Raw genomic sequence first — 18,470 nt, 5'->3', positions numbered from 1 at the left:
TATTCTGTCCCTCGGCTCCGAGACGTACGCACACACACACACACTACGGGACAAGACAAGTGGACAGACTGTTGGACCAACTTCTCTCCTGCTTAAACTTCGCAAAACCGTAAGTAGGTCTACCCCTTGTGCACAAGTTGGCCTCTTTCGATACGAGGTTATTGATCATGTAAAGCATTGATTTGGCTGGAGGTTTGTGAGTGGCGGTGTTTGGTTGGAATGGCGCAGAAAAGTTGGTGACTTGGTTGCGCTTTATGGATAAAGGGGGATGAGTTGCGTGCGCGATGGCTGCAGAAGAATTGGTTTTGAATAGAAGTCGTTATCTAACTTTTGGATGGTAAGAAATGAGGTCATGCTCGTGGTTGTGTGAGTGAGAAGGGTTGCTGATGTGGCGTGTTTGGACCAGGTTTACAAACACGCGTCTGACCCACATGGTGATTGAGACCAGTTGTTATGATAGATAGATCTTTATTATGTTGTGTGATACTTATCGCTTGTTGCCCACCGACACGTTGTAAACCTTTGGGCTGTTCCAAATCAGGACCTTGGACTAACCGGAGATATTATATTATCCATCCATCGTCCTATAACCATGCAATATATGAGGCACTCTCTAAAAATCTGATTTGCTTTTACAAATACTTTAATTAAAATGTCGTGAGCTTAGAATGATAAGGTTCTATCTCCGTTTAGAATGAGAAGGTTCTATCTCCGTTTAGAATGATAAGGTTCTATCTCCGTTTAGAATGATAAGGTTCTATCTCCGTTTAGAATGATACGGTTCTATCTCCGTTTAGAATGAGAAGGTTCTATCTCCGTTTAGAATGATAAGGTTCTATCTCCGTTCAGAATGATAAGGTTCTATCTCCGTTTAGAATGATAAGGTTCTATCTCCGTTTAGAATGAGAAGGTTATATCTCCGTTTAGAATGAGAAGGTTCTATCTCCGTTTAGAATGAGAAGGTTCTATCTCCGTTTAGAATGAGAAGGTTCTATCTCCGTTTAGAATGATAAGGTTATATCTCCGTTTAGAATGAGAAGGTTCTATCTCCGTTTAGAATGAGAAGGTTCTATCTCCGTTTAGAATGATAAGGTTATATCTCCGTTTAGAATGAGAAGGTTCTATCTCCGTTTAGAATGATAAGGTTCTATCTCCGTTTAGAATGAGAAGGTTCTATCTCCGTTTAGAATGAGAAGGTTCTATCTCCGTTTAGAATGATAAGGTTCTATCTCCGTTTAGAATGCGAAGGTTCTATCTCCGTTTAGAATGATAAGGTTCTATCTCCGTTCAGAATGATAAGGTTCTATCTCCGTTTAGAATGAGAAGGTTCTATCTCCGTTTAGAATGATAAGGTTCTATCTCCGTTTAGAATGAGAAGGTTCTATCTCCGTTTAGAATGATAAGGTTCTATCTCCGTTTAGAATGAGAAGGTTCTATCTCCGTTTAGAATGATAAGGTTCTATCTCCGTTTAGAATGATAAGGTTCTATCTCCGTTTAGGGCAGTTCAGAGATATTGAGCGTCAATGTTTTTACATTCCATGATGTTTTGGGAGATGGAACCTTTGTATTTTTATTAGATGGACACATGGACACAGCGACAGAAATTCTCCTTCGACAGGCAGAAGTGCAGCTGAAGAATACAGTTCCACATTAAAAACACACATAGGTCACATACATTAACACATACAATAAAAACAGTCAGACACAGCAGTGTTTATAAAAATGTAGTGCCTATTTAAAAAGTCCAGTCATTTAAAAATAATAATAAAAAACTGTGTTATGGTTTTAAAAGCTAAAATGTTGTGGTTTAAAAAGGAAAAGCAATGCGTATCCTGTTTTGGAGAGATGTTGTCTGAAGCAGAATCCATCTGTTCAGTTCAGACCCTCTCCTTCCCTCTGGCCAGCACGCTGTCTGTCTGTCCAACTGTTGAAGGACTAACGATAGGAAACATGGACATTGACCTTGTGACTCGCCCATATCTCTATCTCTCTATCTCTCTCTCTCTCTCTCTCTCTCTCTCTCTCTCTCTCTCTCTCTCTCTCTCTCTCTCTCTCTCTCTCTCTCTCTCTCTCTCTCTCTCTCTCACACACACACACACGCACTAATTGCTGCTGTATGTAGGAGGCATGCCAACTTGAGCAAAATAAGAAATGAATGAACATCAGCGCAGAGTGTATGGCTGGCTGGTGTTGTAAACAGTCTGGTGAAACCAAGAGAAATGTTTTTACCATTTGATCTTCTCTTCAGCCTTGCAGAAAAGACATCTACATGTCTGGAGCTCCAAGCACTTTTACATACACTTTTTTTTAAATGTAAGATAATAATATCAATGTATGTGATGTCATCGTGTCATACCAACCCCTAACAAACAGTCACAAGCAGTCCCCGGATGGGCTCTTCTCTCTGGGTTGAGATTAGGGTGTCTTTTGTTTTGTATACAAAGTAGTGTTTATTTCAGATACTGTAGTGGAAGATATTATCCTCATTTCCAGTGAAGTAGCTGCCATCTAGTTGTGACATGTTTGTTTATCCCGCCCCTTCATCACCCAGCGTTGATGACGCGGATGGTTCTGGTTACGCTGGTATGAACCCTGATGGTTCTGGTTACACTGGTATGAACCCTGATGGTTCTGGTTACGCTGGTATGAACGCTGATGGTTCTGGTTACACTGGTATGAACCCTGATGGTTCTGGTTACACTGGTATGAACCCTGATGGTTCTGGTTACACTGGTATGAACCCTGATGGTTCTGGTTACACTGGTATGAACCCTGATGGTTCTGGTTACACTGGTATGAACCCTGATGGTTCTGGTTACACTGGTATGAACCCTGATGGTTCTGGTTACACTGGTATGAACCCTGATGGTTCTGGTTACACTGGTATGAACCCTGATGGTTCTGGTTACACTGGTATGAACCCTGATGGTTCTGGTTACACTAGTATGAACGCTGATGGTTCTGGTTACACTGGTATGAACGTGGGCTGGTTCGCCAGACAGCACCAAGGTTTGGAGTAGGGCTGGGTATCGCCACTGATTTCCCAAAACGATTCGATTCCGATTCACAGCTCCCAATTCGATTCGATTCGATTCGATTCACGATTCGATTCGATTCGATTCGATTCCGATTCGATCTAGTTATAATATAATTTTTTTGCTTGAATATGAAAGAGATTCTCCGAACTAATGCTATAAATGGTTCAAGGAACCCTATAACATGTAGCATTGTTAAACATATCAATGAATTGACTGAAAAGCAGTTACATGAATGTACTTTTTATTTACATATGACTTTGCTTTTGTCCAGCTCATCTCTATCGTCACATTTTTTAAATCCAAAATGCACCCAGACATCTGACTTTAAGCCTGGTGGTGACTTGAGTGTCCCTGCCATCGCCATGTTTTTAGATTTTAGTGTTGAGACCTCACGTTGTGTGAGATATGATCAATTCTTGAAGCGCGAGATCTGGCCACGAGATCTCGTTGCGGGTTGAAGCTGCAAGCAAAAAAAAAAAAAAAAAAAAAAAAACATCGATCTCGGGATTTATTAATCGATAATCGCTCATTTAGATGAAGATCGATTCAGAATCGGGAAATCGATTTTTTGAACCCAGCCCTAGTTTGGAGGTTCCCGAATGCGAACTGGAACGGTTCATTGCCGGTGTGAAAGCCCTATCAGTGTTAAGGTTATAGGGTGTTTAAAGGGCTGTGTCTCTGTGTTGAGGTTAGGGTGTTTAGAAGGCTGTGTCTCTGTGAGGTTAGGGTGTTTAGAGGGCTGTGTCTCTGTGTTGAGGTTAGGGTGTTTAGAGGGCAGTGTCTCTGTGTTGAGGTTAGGGTGTTTAGAGGGCAGTGTCTCTGTGTTGGGGTTAGGGTGTTTAGAGGGCTGTGTCTCTGTGTTGGGGTTAGGGTGTTTAGAGGGCTGTGTCTCTGTGTTGAGGTTAGGGTGTTTAGAGGGCTGTGTCTCTGTGTTGAGGTTAGGGTGTTTAGAGGGCTGTGTCTCTGTGTTGAGGTTAGGGTGTTTAGAAAGCTGTGTCTCTGTGTTGAGGTTAGGGTGTTTAGAGGGCTGTGTCTCTGTGTTGAGGTTAGGGTGTTTAGAAAGCTGTGTCTCTGTGTTGAGGTTAGGGTGTTTAGAAAGCTGTGTCTCTGTGTTGAGATTATAGGGTGTTTAGAAAGCTGTGTCTCTGTGTTGAGGTTAGGGTGTTTAGAGGGCAGTGTCTCTGTGTTGAGGTTAGGGTGTTTAGAAAGCTGTGTCTCTGTGTTGAGGTTAGGGTGTTTAGAAAGCTGTGTCTCTGTGTTGAGGTTAGGGTGTTTAGAGGGCTGTGTCTCTGTGTTGAGGTTAGGGTGTTTAGAAAGCTGTGTCTCTGTGTTGAGGTTAGGGTGTTTAGAAGGCAGTGTCTCTGTGTTGAGGTTAGGGTGTTTAGAAGGCAGTGTCTCTGTGTTGAGGTTAGGGTGTTTAGAGGGCTGTGTCTCTGTGTTGGGGTTAGGGTGTTTAGAAAGCTGTGTGTCTCTGTGTTGAGGTTATAGGGTGTTTAGAAAGCCGTGTCTCTGTGTTGGGGTTAGGGTGTTTAGAAAGCTGTGTCTCTGTGTTGAGGTTAGGGTGTTTAGAAGGCAGTGTCTCTGTGTTGAGGTTAGGGTGTTTAGAAAGCTGTGTCTCTGTGTTGAGGTTAGGGTGTTTAGAGGGCTGTGTCTCTGTGTTGAGGTTAGGGTGTTTAGAGGGCTGTGTCTCTGTGTTGAGGTTATAGGGTGTTTAGAGGGCTGTGTCTCTGTGTTGAGGTTATAGGGTGTTTAGAGGGCAGTGTCTCTGTGTTGAGGTTAGGGTGTTTAGAGGGCTGTGTCTCTGTGTTGAGGTTAGGGTGTTTAGAAAGCTGTGTCTCTGTGTTGAGGTTAGGGTGTTTAGAAGGCAGTGTCTCTGTGTTGAGGTTAGGGTGTTTAGAGGGCAGTGTCTCTGTGTTGAGGTTAGGGTGTTTAGAAGGCAGTGTCTCTGTGTTGAGGTTAGGGTGTTTAGAAAGCTGTGTCTCTCTGTGTTGAGGTTAGGGTGTTTAGAAAGCTGTGTCTCTCTGTGTTGGGGTTAGGGTGTTTAGAAGGCAGTGTCTCTGTGTTGGGGTTAGGGTGTTTAGAGGGCTGTGTCTCTGTGTTGAGGTTAGGGTGTTTAGAGGGCTGTGTGTCTGTGTTGAGGTTAGGGTGTTTAGAGGGCCGTGTCTCTGTGTTGAGGTTAGGGTGTTTAGAAGGCTGTGTCTCTGTGTTGAGGTTAGGGTGTTTAGAAGGCAGTGTCTCTGTGTTGAGGTTATAGGGTGTTTAGAAGGCTGTGTCTCTGTGTTGAGGTTAGGGTGTTTAGAAGGCTGTGTCTCTGTGTTGAGGTTAGGGTGTTTAGAAGGCAGTGTCTCTGTGTTGAGGTTAGGGTGTTTAGAGGGCCGTGTCTCTGTGTTGAGGTTAGGGTGTTTAGAAGGCTGTGTCTCTGTGTTGAGGTTAGGGTGTTTAGAAGGCTGTGTCTCTGTGTTGGGGTTAGGGTTAGTGGTTGTGTTGCTGTATATAGGTCGTTGCTCTGTGAGGGTTAGGGTGGGCACGGTGGCGTCACACACACGTCGTGTGATGTCTTCTTCGGTGGCTAAGTTGGTAGTGATGTCTTCTTCGGTGGCTAAGTTGGTAGAGCATGGCACTGACGAGTGACGACGCTTAGGTTGTGGGTTCGGTTCCCGTTGGGGACCGTATATACTGCAAATGTACATGTATGCACTCGCTGCGGATAAAAGCGTCGGTTAAATGGCATATATTATTATGGTAAATAGACTCCACTTACTGTATATCGCGCCTTTATCCAAAGCGCTTTACAACGGCCTCTCATTCACCCATTCACACACACATTCACACACCTGCAAGGTGCCGACCCGCTCACTGGGAGCAATTTGGGGTTGTCTAGTGTCTTGCCCAAGGACACTTCGACATGTGGCCAGCTGGGGATCGAACTGCCAATCTTCCAACCTTGTGATCGTTAGACAGCGGCTCTCCTTCCTGCGCCAGAGCCGCCCCATTATATTACGTTGGCAGCACACGTCGTCTGTCCTCCTGTGCTGGGTGTGGTGGTGCCTGTCACTGCCTGGGACCGCCACACCTTAGCTACATCTTTCTTTCACATTCGGTTTTGACAGCTGTAGATCACCTTGACAGTTTATTCCCCCCCCCCCCCCCCCCACATTGCAGTGATGTGGCCTTGACGATCTGCTAAGACCTTTATCTGTTTATTTGTTTTAACCTTTAGTCCCTCGAGATTAGAAATCTCTCTCTCTCTCTCTCTCTCTCTCTCTCTCTCTCTCTCTCTCTCTCTCTCTCTCTCTCTCTCTCTCAGGGAGACTTGGCTAAGTCAGCCATGGGGGGGGGGGGGGGGTGTTGAATGGTTCCATCAGTGTCGTAGTTGAGTTAGCAGCTGTTAACAGCTCCTGCCACTGTTGTTTGGGGTGTGTTTCTCTTATCGTCTGTTCACACTGATATTTGTTCATTTCACACACCCGCCAATTCACAGTTTTCATCTTCCATCTACACACCCTCCCCTCCCCTGACAACAGCATCACAGAGACCGTGTTCCGGTCTGCCTGCATTCCGGAACCCTGAGGCAGAGGGTTTGTAACACGACTCGTGACAGAGAGGCCAAGAGGTCTGAAGCACTAACCTCAGTATTGTGTGTTTGCAGGTTTCTGTATCATTGGAGGTTGTAGACCTCTGTGGCTCGGCTGGTTAGACCATCATGGCTCTAACAATGCTTAGGGTGGGGAGGTTTTTGAATGGTAAATGGACTGCACTTACAGTATAGCGCCTTTATCCAAAGCGCTTTACAACGGCCTCTCATTCACCCATTCACACACACATTCACACACCAATGGCGGCCAAGCTACCATGCAAGGCGCCGGCCGGCCCCCTCACTGGGAGCAATTTGGGGTTCAGTGTCTTGCCCAAGGACACTTCGACATGTGGCCAGCCGGGGCTCGAACCGTTGATCTGCCAACCTTGCGATCATTAGACGGCGGTTCTACCTCCTGAGACACAGCCGCCCCGTATGTTCATTGCTGGGACCATATCTACTGAGTATATGTATGTATGCACTCATTGCAATGTAAGTCGCTTTGTATAAATGGCCTATACCAGGGGTCGGCAATTAGGTTTGGCCTCGGGCCAAAAAATGTTTTAGCCACTAGATGGCGGGCCCGAACATAATTTAAGTAATTGATTGTTTAAAAATGTGACACGTTCTAATGCTTTGACTTTTCTTTCGAGAAATGTACACATCGCTAGTCAACTAACACAGCTTGTTTTGTGAGCCTGCTAACAATGTAAAGTAGTGTTATAATTAACTAGGTAGCAGTCCAATCCATTTCGTTGCAGTATTAGGCTTGACTAGTGAGTTTGTGTTGTGATTCTCAACAACGTTGAAACGTAGTTTCACCCTTTTCCATAGTTTTGAATAATAAATGTGTGGACTGACGATGTTTCGCAGCCTAACTTATTCTAATAATTATTTAACATACTTTTATTCTGAATGATTCCCCCCTCCTCCAGACAAGGTCACATTATTTATTATTGGATTGGTTGTTTGCGTGTCGGGTGAAGTTAGCTAAACATTTAACCTGCTAACTAGCAAGAGAAACATAATGTCACTCTCCAAAGGTCTAAAGAGGAAAGTTGACGGTGAAAACAGGGCATTTAAACAGGAATGGACAGCGAACTATACGTTCATCCTTTTCATCAATGCAAAGCCGTTGTGAGACTCACATCTTCCGTGCTCACAATGTTCCCTTTCTATACATGCGAGTCGTCCTTTTCCTCAATGAATGTGATAAAGACGCACGAAGGAATCGATAGATGCATAAAAAATAAAAAAAACTGCCTGCGGATTAAAGTGACGTCAATATCACCAGATATCAAGCAAATAGTGACCGATGAGAGATGCCACTTTTCACATTAAGTGTACCAAGCCTGTCGTTATTGTATTTAATAACCTAATTGTATTTTGTATATTTTTGAATGAATGGCTTATGGCTCATTGTACTTATTATCCCTAATAGCGCGTTTGCTCTGTCGTTTCAGGAGCATAGGCCTACCACCACTACCGCCTACCATGTTTTTCAGAAAATTAAACAGAATTTGCTTTGTTACTGTTCATATGTGTGTTGCAGTCACATACGTAAACATTACGTTTGAATGATTTAATGAGCTGATGTTATTTTTTTTTCAAACCACACACCGCATGTCGGCTATTTCAGCACCACGCCGTGTCCACCTGCTTATGATTCACTATGAGGGGTTCTGAGGGGTTCAGCGTCAGTGCGCTTCGGTGCACCCCGCTGCCTGATTGTCTGTCCCTGTGTCATTCACTCTCAACATGAATAAAAGTACAATAAGCATTATTCAGGTGGTGGTAGATTCTCTATTCGGACATTATAGGCGCGGTGTGGGACTGTCGGTCCGATATTGTAAAAAGAAAGAAAAAAAAAAGTGGATTCTCAAAATAATCTGCTGGGCCAAATATTATTGGTGACGGGCCAGCAATGGCCCACGGGCCGCCTATTGCCGACCCCTGGCCTATACGGTATATGCCCGAATCTTATAATATTTTAGAATTTCAAGACAGTGTTAATATACTGGTCGAATGTTCTCACACTCAGAAGACGAGTATGTAGGGGCGCTTGGTGGCGTAACACACTATGCGTCGACCACGTAACCGCAGGGTTCCCGGTTCGATTCCGGCTGCGGAGATATCCTGCATGTCATCCCTTCTCTCTCACTCTTTCTCTCTCTCTCTCTCTCGCCCTTCCTTCCTGTCAAATCTCTACTGTCTCTACTATCGCAATACAAAAATTCAAAATATGAGTGGGACTGCCCCACTCAGAAGAGGAGTATCAGTGTCTCCTGAACCAGTGTATCCTGTTCAATGGCATTTCCCTCCTGGCCATTTATTTGTACAAGAGTATTATTATGGTAACAAGTTGAACTGTTGATAAATGACTCAGCGAGTAGCAACTTGATGATAGTGATGATGTTATGCTATCCTGTATATAATAATAATAATAATACATTTTATTTATGGGTGCCTTTCAAGGCTCTCAAGGACACCTTACAAGACAGTTTAAAACCACATATCAAAAAAAAATCAACAAAGCAAAATGAGATAAAAACAGATATAACAACAAACAAAATACAGGAGATCAAACCAAGTAAGCCATTGTGAAAAAGTGTGTTTTAAGACAGGATTTACCTCTAACTACCTACTACTTGCTATACTGTACCTATCACTTATCACTATCATGTTTTTAATATCACTATTTGCACTTCTGGTTAGATGCAAAACTGCATTTCGTTGTCTGGTACTTACTCCCGTACTCTTGCAATGACAATAACCAATGACTAAGCAGTTGTTCTACCTGTGGCGACGCCGGATAGTTTGACGTCATGGCAGGTTGTTATTTCTGTTTTTATGTATTTATGATGCTGATGAATCATTAAACTCAACTTTAATCTTTAAACTCTTAACTCCAGGGACCTCCTTTGTGACATCATGTGTGTCCTTCAGGGAAGTATTGAAGGGAAGGGTGCGTTGTGAAGTGTTGGGACGGGGCCGCTGTTAGCCCATCTCCCTGTAGTAACAGAAGAACACAGCAGCCTGCGGACAGACACCTACACCTCTCAACAACAACATGAACACACAAGACAGGAACATTTCACTTGCCAAGATTTTTTTTAAAAAGAGGAAAAAGTAAAAGATATCTTAAAACTAGTGTAAGAAACTCTTGTGTTGACGTGTCCCCAGTAGTGGCAGGGGGAGGGGGGGGGGGGGTCTCTGGGCTGCCCCCCTCCCCCCCCCATCCCCACGCCCGTCTTGCCTCAGCAGTTGTCATAGGAATCTTCCGGCGTGGCCGCTGGGGGGGGGGGAGACAGGATGGGCTGTACCATCACGTTGAGACAGGCTGGGCTGAACCTACACTGTACACCAATAAATACATACACAGTGGGGAGAAATAAGTATTCAACACATCCCCCCAAAATTATTTCAACATATTTCCATTGCAACATTGTTGAGCAGCATAGTAATGTCACTGGTTATCGATGGCTTTCTCAACTCCTAAATGTTCCTATAAGCACCATTGGGGTCGTTGTCCGCAAGTGGAAGCAACATCACTCAACCATCAACCGGCCAATCACAGGAGCTCCTCGCCAGACTTCTGACCGGGCAGCAGAGTAGCCCAAGAGCCAACGAGCCACTCGAGCAGAGCTCCAGAAAGACCTGGAAGCAGCGGGTACAACAGGTCACAAAGAAAACAATAGGCAATGCCACTCCACCACTCCACCGCCACGGTCTCCGTTCGCCATCACCCTCCAGAAGAATCCTCCATTACTGAAGAACAAGCATGTTCATGTTCACAAGAAGCTCATTTTGAAGTTGGCTACAGAACATTTGGAATAGATTACTGGGAGAATGTAGTCTGGTCAGATGAGACAAACATGTACCTTTTTTTTCTTCAAAATGTTGATTATTATGTATATGTTACGGTACATGTGGGAAAACTAGGGTTAGGGTTAGGTGCTACGTCGACTTGGTACATGCTGGCATGTCTATCCCTATCCCTATCCCTATCCCTCCCACATGTACCGTATTCCCATATGTACCGTAACATATATACACACACACACATCCACCTCCCAACCCTACACCCCTGGTTTCTAAAGCTCTCTAGTCACAGCTCCAGGACTAGCCTACACCTCCTCCAGTTTCCTGAGCCCAGGATAGTCTTACATTTCCTAAAACCGTTAAACAGGGCCCCCAGGCCTCTGTTGGTCCCAAACACAAGTGCTCTAGTGAGGGAAAGGCCATGTGTGATATGTGGGCTGTTATTGTGGAGGGGGGGGGAGGGGGTGGGGGGGAGGAGAGTGTATGGCTGGTCAGGTCCACCGTGTGTCAAGTTTCTGTCTTTGTCCCGGCGCTGAAAGGCTGGCTGAAAGCTGCCATTGTTTTGGTGGCCACTCAAAGTGGGGCCATGTCTCACACTCACTCTGTGAGGCAAGAGGAGGGGTGTGAGTGTGTGTGTGTGTGTGTGTGTGTGTGTGAGAGAGTTTGTCTGTGTGTGTGTGAGAGTTTGTGTGTGTGTGTCTGTGTGTGTGTACACTCTCCAGAGCAGCTGAATGCTGATGAAGCTAAAACTCTGGTCCTCATTGGAACGGGGGTTAGCAGATAGCTCGTGTGTGTGTGTGTGTGTGTGTGTGTGTGTGTGTGTGTGTGTGTTAGCTCAATGGATCCAACAGCTCCATGGACGAGCCTGTTTTCAGCTTAATTAGAGAACTTGGAGGATGATGTCGGAGGAGAGGCAAGGCCCTGTGAGAGGCCAACTGTCAACTGTCAGATATGTCCACAGTCCAATCGTAAACAGGGAAGACCCGTGCACCCTCTCCTCAAGGACTCGCCAAAAGAGCCTTGTCTTTTTGATCTGTACCAGGGTTCCCACGGGTCCTTGAAATCCTTGAAAGTTTGTGAATTTGAGGGAAAATAATCACGGTCTTAAACGTTTTTGAAAATAGACATGAAATGGTCATTGAAAGTGCTTGAATTCCTCTCTCTCTCTCTCTCTAATAAAAAAAATATGTATTCAAATTTTTTTTACTTAGCTCGTCAACTAGTTCTGTCTCAAACTATGCCGTGTTGGGTAGTTGAATTTGAGGGAATTGAGTCTTGAAAGTCCTTGAAAGGTGCTTGAAAGGTGGGGACTGCCACTCATATTCTTCATTTTATCTGACAGACAGGAAATAAGGAGATAAGGAGATTTTATAGTGAAGACAGACAGGAAAGTAAGGAGAAGAAGGGAGAGAGTGAGGGCATGTCAGCAGGGCATGGGCCGGATTCGAACCTATGCCGACATGGGCATACGTGTGCACTGTAGACCACGGTGCTAGACCACTGGACCACCCCAGGCCACGCAATCGTTAATTCTAAACTCTGGCTTGTAAAGGTAGATCATAGATACATCAGTCAACGTTTTTAAAACACATTTGGTGTTATTTGTTTGGTGTTTGGATGCATGGCCAGTAAACATTTTTAGAAACAAACAGCTGGATTGGTGTCTGTTAATAATAATAACTTGGATTTACATAGCGCCTTTCCTAAAACCCAAGGACGCGTTACAATTCTACAGGAAATGGTCAGACAAACAAAACAGAAACATTGACTAGGGGCCAAAGGCCTTGGAGAACAGATGAGTTTTGAGGGCTGATTTGAAGGAGTCCAGGGTGGGGGCGTTGCGGATCACTGTGGGGAGGGAGTTCCAGAGGGTAGGTGCGGCCACGCTGAAGGCTCGGTCCGTAGGTTGTGGCGGGGGGTGGATAGCAGGCCCATGTCTGAGGACCGCAGGTTCCGGGGAGGGGTGTGCTGGGAGAGGAGGTCAGTTAGGTACTGGGGGGCGCAGGCGTGGAGGGATTTGTAGGTGAGGAGGAGGATTTTGTAGTTGATGCGGGACTTGACCGGGAGCCAGTGGAGGTGAATGAGGGTGGGGGTGATGTTCTGCCAGGGCTTGGTGTGGGTGAGGACCCTGGCAGCTGAGTTCTGCACGTACTGGGGAGGAACTGGAGCCGTTTAGGGTGAGACATTGTTTCCTGTTTGAGAGTGAGGTCTAGGTGATCAGCTAGGCGTTTGAGGAAGGTGATATGGGAGACTGTGTGTGCGTGTGTCTGTGCGTGCGTGGGTGTGTACACGGGTGTGTAACTGACCGGCATCTTTGTCTCTCTGTGCCAACCTGATGATGATGATGATGATGATGCGTGTGTGTGTCACAATGCACGCTCTGAAATGTGTGTGTGTGTCAGTGAGGTCAGGGAGTTTGTCATGTTGCTCATGACTCCTGTGTGTGTGTGTGTGTGTGTGTGTGTGTGTGTGTCGTGAGGCAGGGTGTGTGTGTCTAGAACAATGCTATTGTTACTGTAAGAAGTGCCAGTCTTCTTGTCCTCTAGGATAATTCCTCTTTCACAAAGTAATTCTCCAGTAATGTCTCCTCCTCCTCCTAGCCCACAATGTGTTCTTGCTGCCCCCGCCTGCACATAGAAGACCCGTGCACCCTCTCCTCAAGGACTCGCCAAAAGAGCCTTGTGTTTTTGATCTGTGCCAGGGTTCCCACGGGTCCTTGAAATCCTTGAAAGTTTGTGAATTTGAGAAAAAGAAATCAAGGTCTTAAACGTTTTTGAAAATAGACACGAAATGGTCATTGAAAGTGCTTGAATTCCTCTCTCTCTCTCTCTCTCTCTCTCTCTCTCTCTCTCTCTGTCTCTCTCTCTCTCTGTCTCTCTCTCTCTCTCCCTGTCTCTCAGTTTCTCTCTCTCTCCCTGTGTCTCAGTTTCTCTCTCTCTAATAAACAAAATATATATTCAAAAAAGTTATGCTTGGTTCGTCAACTAGTTATGTCTCAAACTATGCCGTGTTGGGTCCTTGAATTTGAGGGAATTGAGTCTTGAAAGGTGCTTGAAAGGTGCTTGAATCTGATGTTTCAGAAGGTGTGGGAGCCCTGTCTGCGGTCGTACTGTAGCTGACACACCTGGAGTCCTGGAGCACAGCAGAGATAGTAGACATCACCTCTTCACCTTCTCATGTTCCTCTGCGTGTTCCGTTAGAACATGAATATTTCAGAGCATGCATTGTGACACACACACACACACATCATCATCATCATCATCATCATCATCATCCGGTTGGCACACAGAGCGAGACAAAGATGCCGGTCAGTTACGCACACATGTACGCACACACACACACACACACACACACACACACACACACACTGACACTCTTATGTCACGCTTACTCCAATGGATTTGTGTCTTTCAGGCCTGTTGTTGCATCACTGAAGTCAAAGAGCTTCTCTGTTGTGCCTGGTACAGATCGAGACAGAAGAGAAAAAAAGCCCTGCCTCCCCCCCCAAAAAAAGAGACGGAGAAACAGAGAGAGAGGAATGACTTGTTGTCCCGGAGTGGAGGCAACAGAAAAGGAAAAGGAAAAGCCAGTCATATGATACGTTGGCACTTTGCTCTTTCTGGTCTCCTGGAGTACTTTATGGCTTTTATAATAAAACATGTTTCATGAGGTAGTATTTGGCACCGAGGAGAAGGGAGGGTATTTTCGGCTGGGCAGAAACGAGGAAACAGTCACCCAGGCGCCAACAACACTGGTGCTTCTACTCGTGTGTGTTTGTACGCAAGTTGTGATAATGCGTCTTAAGCTAGCCGCGGTATTGTTATGATTTGTTATTGTTATATATCACTACTTTTCGTTGTTTCGTTGTACGTTTACTCTGCAATGAATGACAATAAAGTTGAATCGAATCGAGTCGTAGTGGTTGCTTGCTACAGTGGTTTGCCACTGATGTGCCCTTTGTGAGTTAGCATTTCTCTCACTGGCACTGCACCAGAATATCTGAAAGACCTTTTGCTAGCATATCAGCCCAATAGAGCTTTCAGGTCTTCTGCTAGCATTTCAGCCCAATGGAGCTCTCAGGTCTTCTGCTAGCATATCAGCCCAATAGAGCTCTCAGGTCTTCTGCTAGCATATCAGCCCAGTAGAGCTCTCAGGTCTTCTGACGCTGGTTTTCTCTGTGTACCACATGTACAAAAAAAGAGATCTGGTGAGGCTGCATTCTCCTTTTATGCGGCCAGTTTACATTAGGGATGCAACCTCAGCACATATGTTCAAGTCAAGACTAAAAACCCATCTTTTTAATATCGCCTAAACAATTGAATTATGATTTATATAATGATTGGAGCACTTTGAGCTGCGACGTTTGCAGGAAAAGTGCTATACAAATAAAAGTTATTATTATTATAATTATTATTATTTAGACATGCCGTTTGGGAGCTAGCGTTTAGCATTAGCGCTGTAAATGATGACAGATGCCCTGAACTCTGACCTCGACCCCCGGGGGGGGGGGGGGAAGGGGGGGGTCCACACTTGTGTTTTTGTGACGGAAACCAGAAAGGAAGTTGTTAGTCGTTGTTAGCGCTGGTGTCTAAGCCGTGTGTGTGTGTGTGTGTGTGTGTGTGTGTGTAAGGTCTTTATGCAGCCCGCTGAGCTGTCTGAAAGTGTCTAGTGTGTCGTACGTCTATAGGACCACGTTTGGCCAGAGCGCTGACAGAGAGGCTTTATTCTCTGTTTTTATTGGACGACGGAGGCTGAGACTTCCGAGGACGGTTCCTGGTCTGAATCAGTCACTCACCAAGGGCTAGATAAACGTTAGATCATTTGATAAAAACTTTGGGGGAGGGGGGTTTCTTCCTCACACACACACACACACTCTATCTGTCTCTGTCTATCTGTCTGTCTATCTATCTATCTATCTATCTAACACACACGCACACACTCTATCTATCTATCTATCTATCTATCTATCTATCTATCTATCTAACACACACGCACACACTCTATCTATCTATCTATCTATCTAGCACACACACGCACACACACACACACACTCTATCTATCTATCTATCTCACACAAACACACACACAGCAGGATAGTGGTCTTGTTTACATAATCATATTAGCCTTTGTACAGTTGTACTGTCTGTTAACCAGACTTGGGCAAAAATACATATTTGAAATGGTTCCACACTGGAGCCACTCATTAGCTCTGACCATGCGTGACCGAAGCGTTTGATGTTGAAGTGAACTATTAGCTAGATGATCTAAAACTAGGGTTCACTCATATCGTAGAGCCCTGGTGTAGCATCTCCAGGCTCCCTACACACACAGCACCTTACCTACAGGGTTCCCACGGGTCCTTGAAATCCTGGAAAGTTTGTGAATTTGAGAAATAAATCAAGATCTTAAAAGTTTTTGAAAATAGACATGGGTCTTGAAAGTGCTTGAATTCCCCCCCCCCCCCCTCTCTCTCTAAAAAAATATATATTCAAAAATGTTTTACTTAGCTCAACTAGTTCTGTCACAAACTATGCCGTGTTGGGTCCTTGAATTTGAGGGAATTGAGTCTTGAAAGGTGCTTGAAAGGTGGTTGAATGTGATGTTTCAGAAGGTGTGGGAGCCCTGTTACCTGGTCTGTGTGTTGACTTTGGGCTGGCAGCGTTCAGGGGTCATGAACACTCCCTCTCCCTCCATCACTGGACCGGTGGAGCGGCGCCAGCGTGGAACAGTCACCCGGTTACGTGCTGGTGAATGTGGGTCGCCGGGCCGACACTCCCCATGACAACGCCCCATGACAACGCTGATGGAGGAAATGTTGCGCCGTGGTGGATATGTCTGCCACGGATTTCTTGGACAGAAAGAGGCCGAGTGGTGTGTGTGTGTGTGTGTGTGTGTGTCTGTGTGTGTGTCTCTGTCTGTGTGTGTGTGTCTGTGTGTGTGTCTCTGTGTGTGTGTCTCTCTGTCTCTGTGTGTGTCTCTGTGTGTCTGTGTGTCTGTCTGTGTGTGTGTGTGTGTGTGTGTGTGTCTCTCTGTCTCTGTGTGTGTGTGTCTCTCTGTCTCTGTGTGTGTGTGTGTGTGTGTCTCTGTCTCTCTGTGTCTGTGTGTGTCTGTGCCTCTGTGTGTGTCTCTCTGTCTCTCTGTGTCTGTGTGTCTCTCTGTCTCTGTGTGTGTGTGTGTGTGTGTGTGTGTGTGTGTGTGTGTGTCTCTGTCTCTGTCTCTCTGTGTCTGTGAAAAAAGAAGAAAGAAGGGGAGATAAGGGGAGATAAGGAGACAGAACAGAGAGATGAAGAGAGAGCAGAGCTGGAGTGAGCCAGGGACCTTTGACCCCTGCCCTGCGGTGGGAGATTGGGGTTGTGTTGGGCTGTGTGTGTGTGTGTGTGTGTGTGTGTGTGTGTGTGTCTGTAATCCTGCAGCTTGTCTCTCGCCCCCCGGGGGCCCCCCCCTCCCTCACAGGCAGCTTAGCCGGTAGCTCTTGTGGTTTTCTAGTCAGCTGTCACCACTTATAGAACATCACTCACACACTAACTCAGCCCCCAGCAAATCTGCACACGCACACGCACACACGCACACACACACGCACACGCACACGCACACGCACACACACACACACACACACACACACACACACACACACACACACCCCATCACTTTATTACTTTATCAATGTAAGTTATTGTTGTTACTTATTTCACTAACTTATTATTATTGTGTTTTTTGTACCTGAATGCTGCAATGTTGATGAACCAAAGCCAAAGAACTTGACTCTTGTGTACTTGTACAGTAAGATGTAATAAAAGCACTTCTGATTCTGACACACACACACACACACACACACACACACACAGTGATGCGTGCTGACTAGACATCCATCGCCTGTATCCTGTGTGTCAGATGTCTACATGGTCGTACCACCGCGGGGGTGGCTGTTGTGCAGGAGGTAGAGGCTGTGTCTCAGGAGGTAGAGGCTGTGTCTCAGGAGGTAGAGGCTGTGTCTCAGGAGGTAGAGGCTGTGTCTCAGGAGGTAGAGGCTGTGTCTCAGGAGGTAGAGGCTGTGTCTCAGGAGGTAGAGGCTGTGTCTCAGGAGGTAGAGGCTGTGTCTCAGGAGGTAGAGGCTGTGTCTCAGGAAGTAGAGGCTGTGTCTCAGGAGGTAGAGGCTGTGTCTCAGGAGGTAGAGGCTGTGTCTCAGGAGGTAGAGGCTGTGTCTCAGGAGGTAGAGCCGCTGTGTAATGATCGCAAGATTGGCAGATCGGCTGTTCAAACCCCGGCTGGTCAATCTTGGGCAAGACACTGAACCCAAAAATTGCTCCCAGTGAGCGGGGCCGGTGCCTTGCATGGCAGCTTGGCTGCCGTTGGTGTGTGAATGTGTGTGTGAACGGGTGAATGAGAGGCCGTTGTAAAGCGCTTTGGATAAAGGCGCTATATAAGTCAAAACTGTTTACCATTTACCACAGGGTAGAGTCTGAGCCTTCTAGAAGGTTGAAGAAGGTTCTAGAATGATTGACGTTCTTCTTCTCTTGTCCCCAGGAACGGCACCATGGGGAAGGGCTGCATGACCGCCACCAAGTACTTCCTGTTCCTGTTCAACCTCATCTTCTTCGTGAGTGTTTCATGTTTGTTAAGCGTGCCGGTGTCAGACCGCTACTGGGGAGGAAGTTAACCCACTTTTCTGAGAAAAAAAACTCCTGGCCATCGGCAACAACAAAAATCAAACCAATCTCTCTCTCTCTCTCTCTCTCTAACTCTCTCTCTCTAACTCTCTCTCTCTCTCTGCCCCTCTCTCTCTCTCTCTCTCTCTCTCTCTCTCTCTCTCTCTCTCTAACTCTCTCTCTGCCCCTCTGTCTCTCTCTCTCTCTCTAACTCTCTCTCTCTCTCTGCCCCTCTCTCTCTCTCTAACTCTCTCTCTCTCTGCCCCTCTCTCTCTCTTTCTCTCTAACTCTCTCTCTGCCCCTCTCTCTCCCTCTCTCTCTCTCGCTAACTCTCTCTCTTCCCTCTCTCTCTCTCTCTCTCTCTCCAACTCTCTCTCTGCCCCTCT

General features: G+C 45.9%; 1 protein-coding gene across 1 annotated transcript in view; it reads left to right on the top strand.

The window, feature by feature from the left end:
- Positions 1 to 18,470, top strand: part of LOC308158384 (CD82 antigen-like) — a 38,949-nt gene continuing 20,479 nt past the window's right edge. The window contains exons 1-2 of the mRNA XM_080531972.1: positions 1 to 109; positions 17,963 to 18,039. Coding sequence (XP_080388098.1) covers positions 17,973 to 18,039 — 67 coding nt within the window. The 5' untranslated portion in view covers positions 1 to 109; positions 17,963 to 17,972. The remainder of the gene's footprint in view (positions 110 to 17,962; positions 18,040 to 18,470) is intronic.

Source organism: Nansenia antarctica (genome assembly GCF_963989245.1).
Source record: "Nansenia antarctica genome assembly, chromosome: 5".
NCBI lineage: Eukaryota > Metazoa > Chordata > Actinopteri > Argentiniformes > Microstomatidae > Nansenia > Nansenia antarctica.
This window is presented reverse-complemented; position numbering and strand designations above follow the sequence as displayed.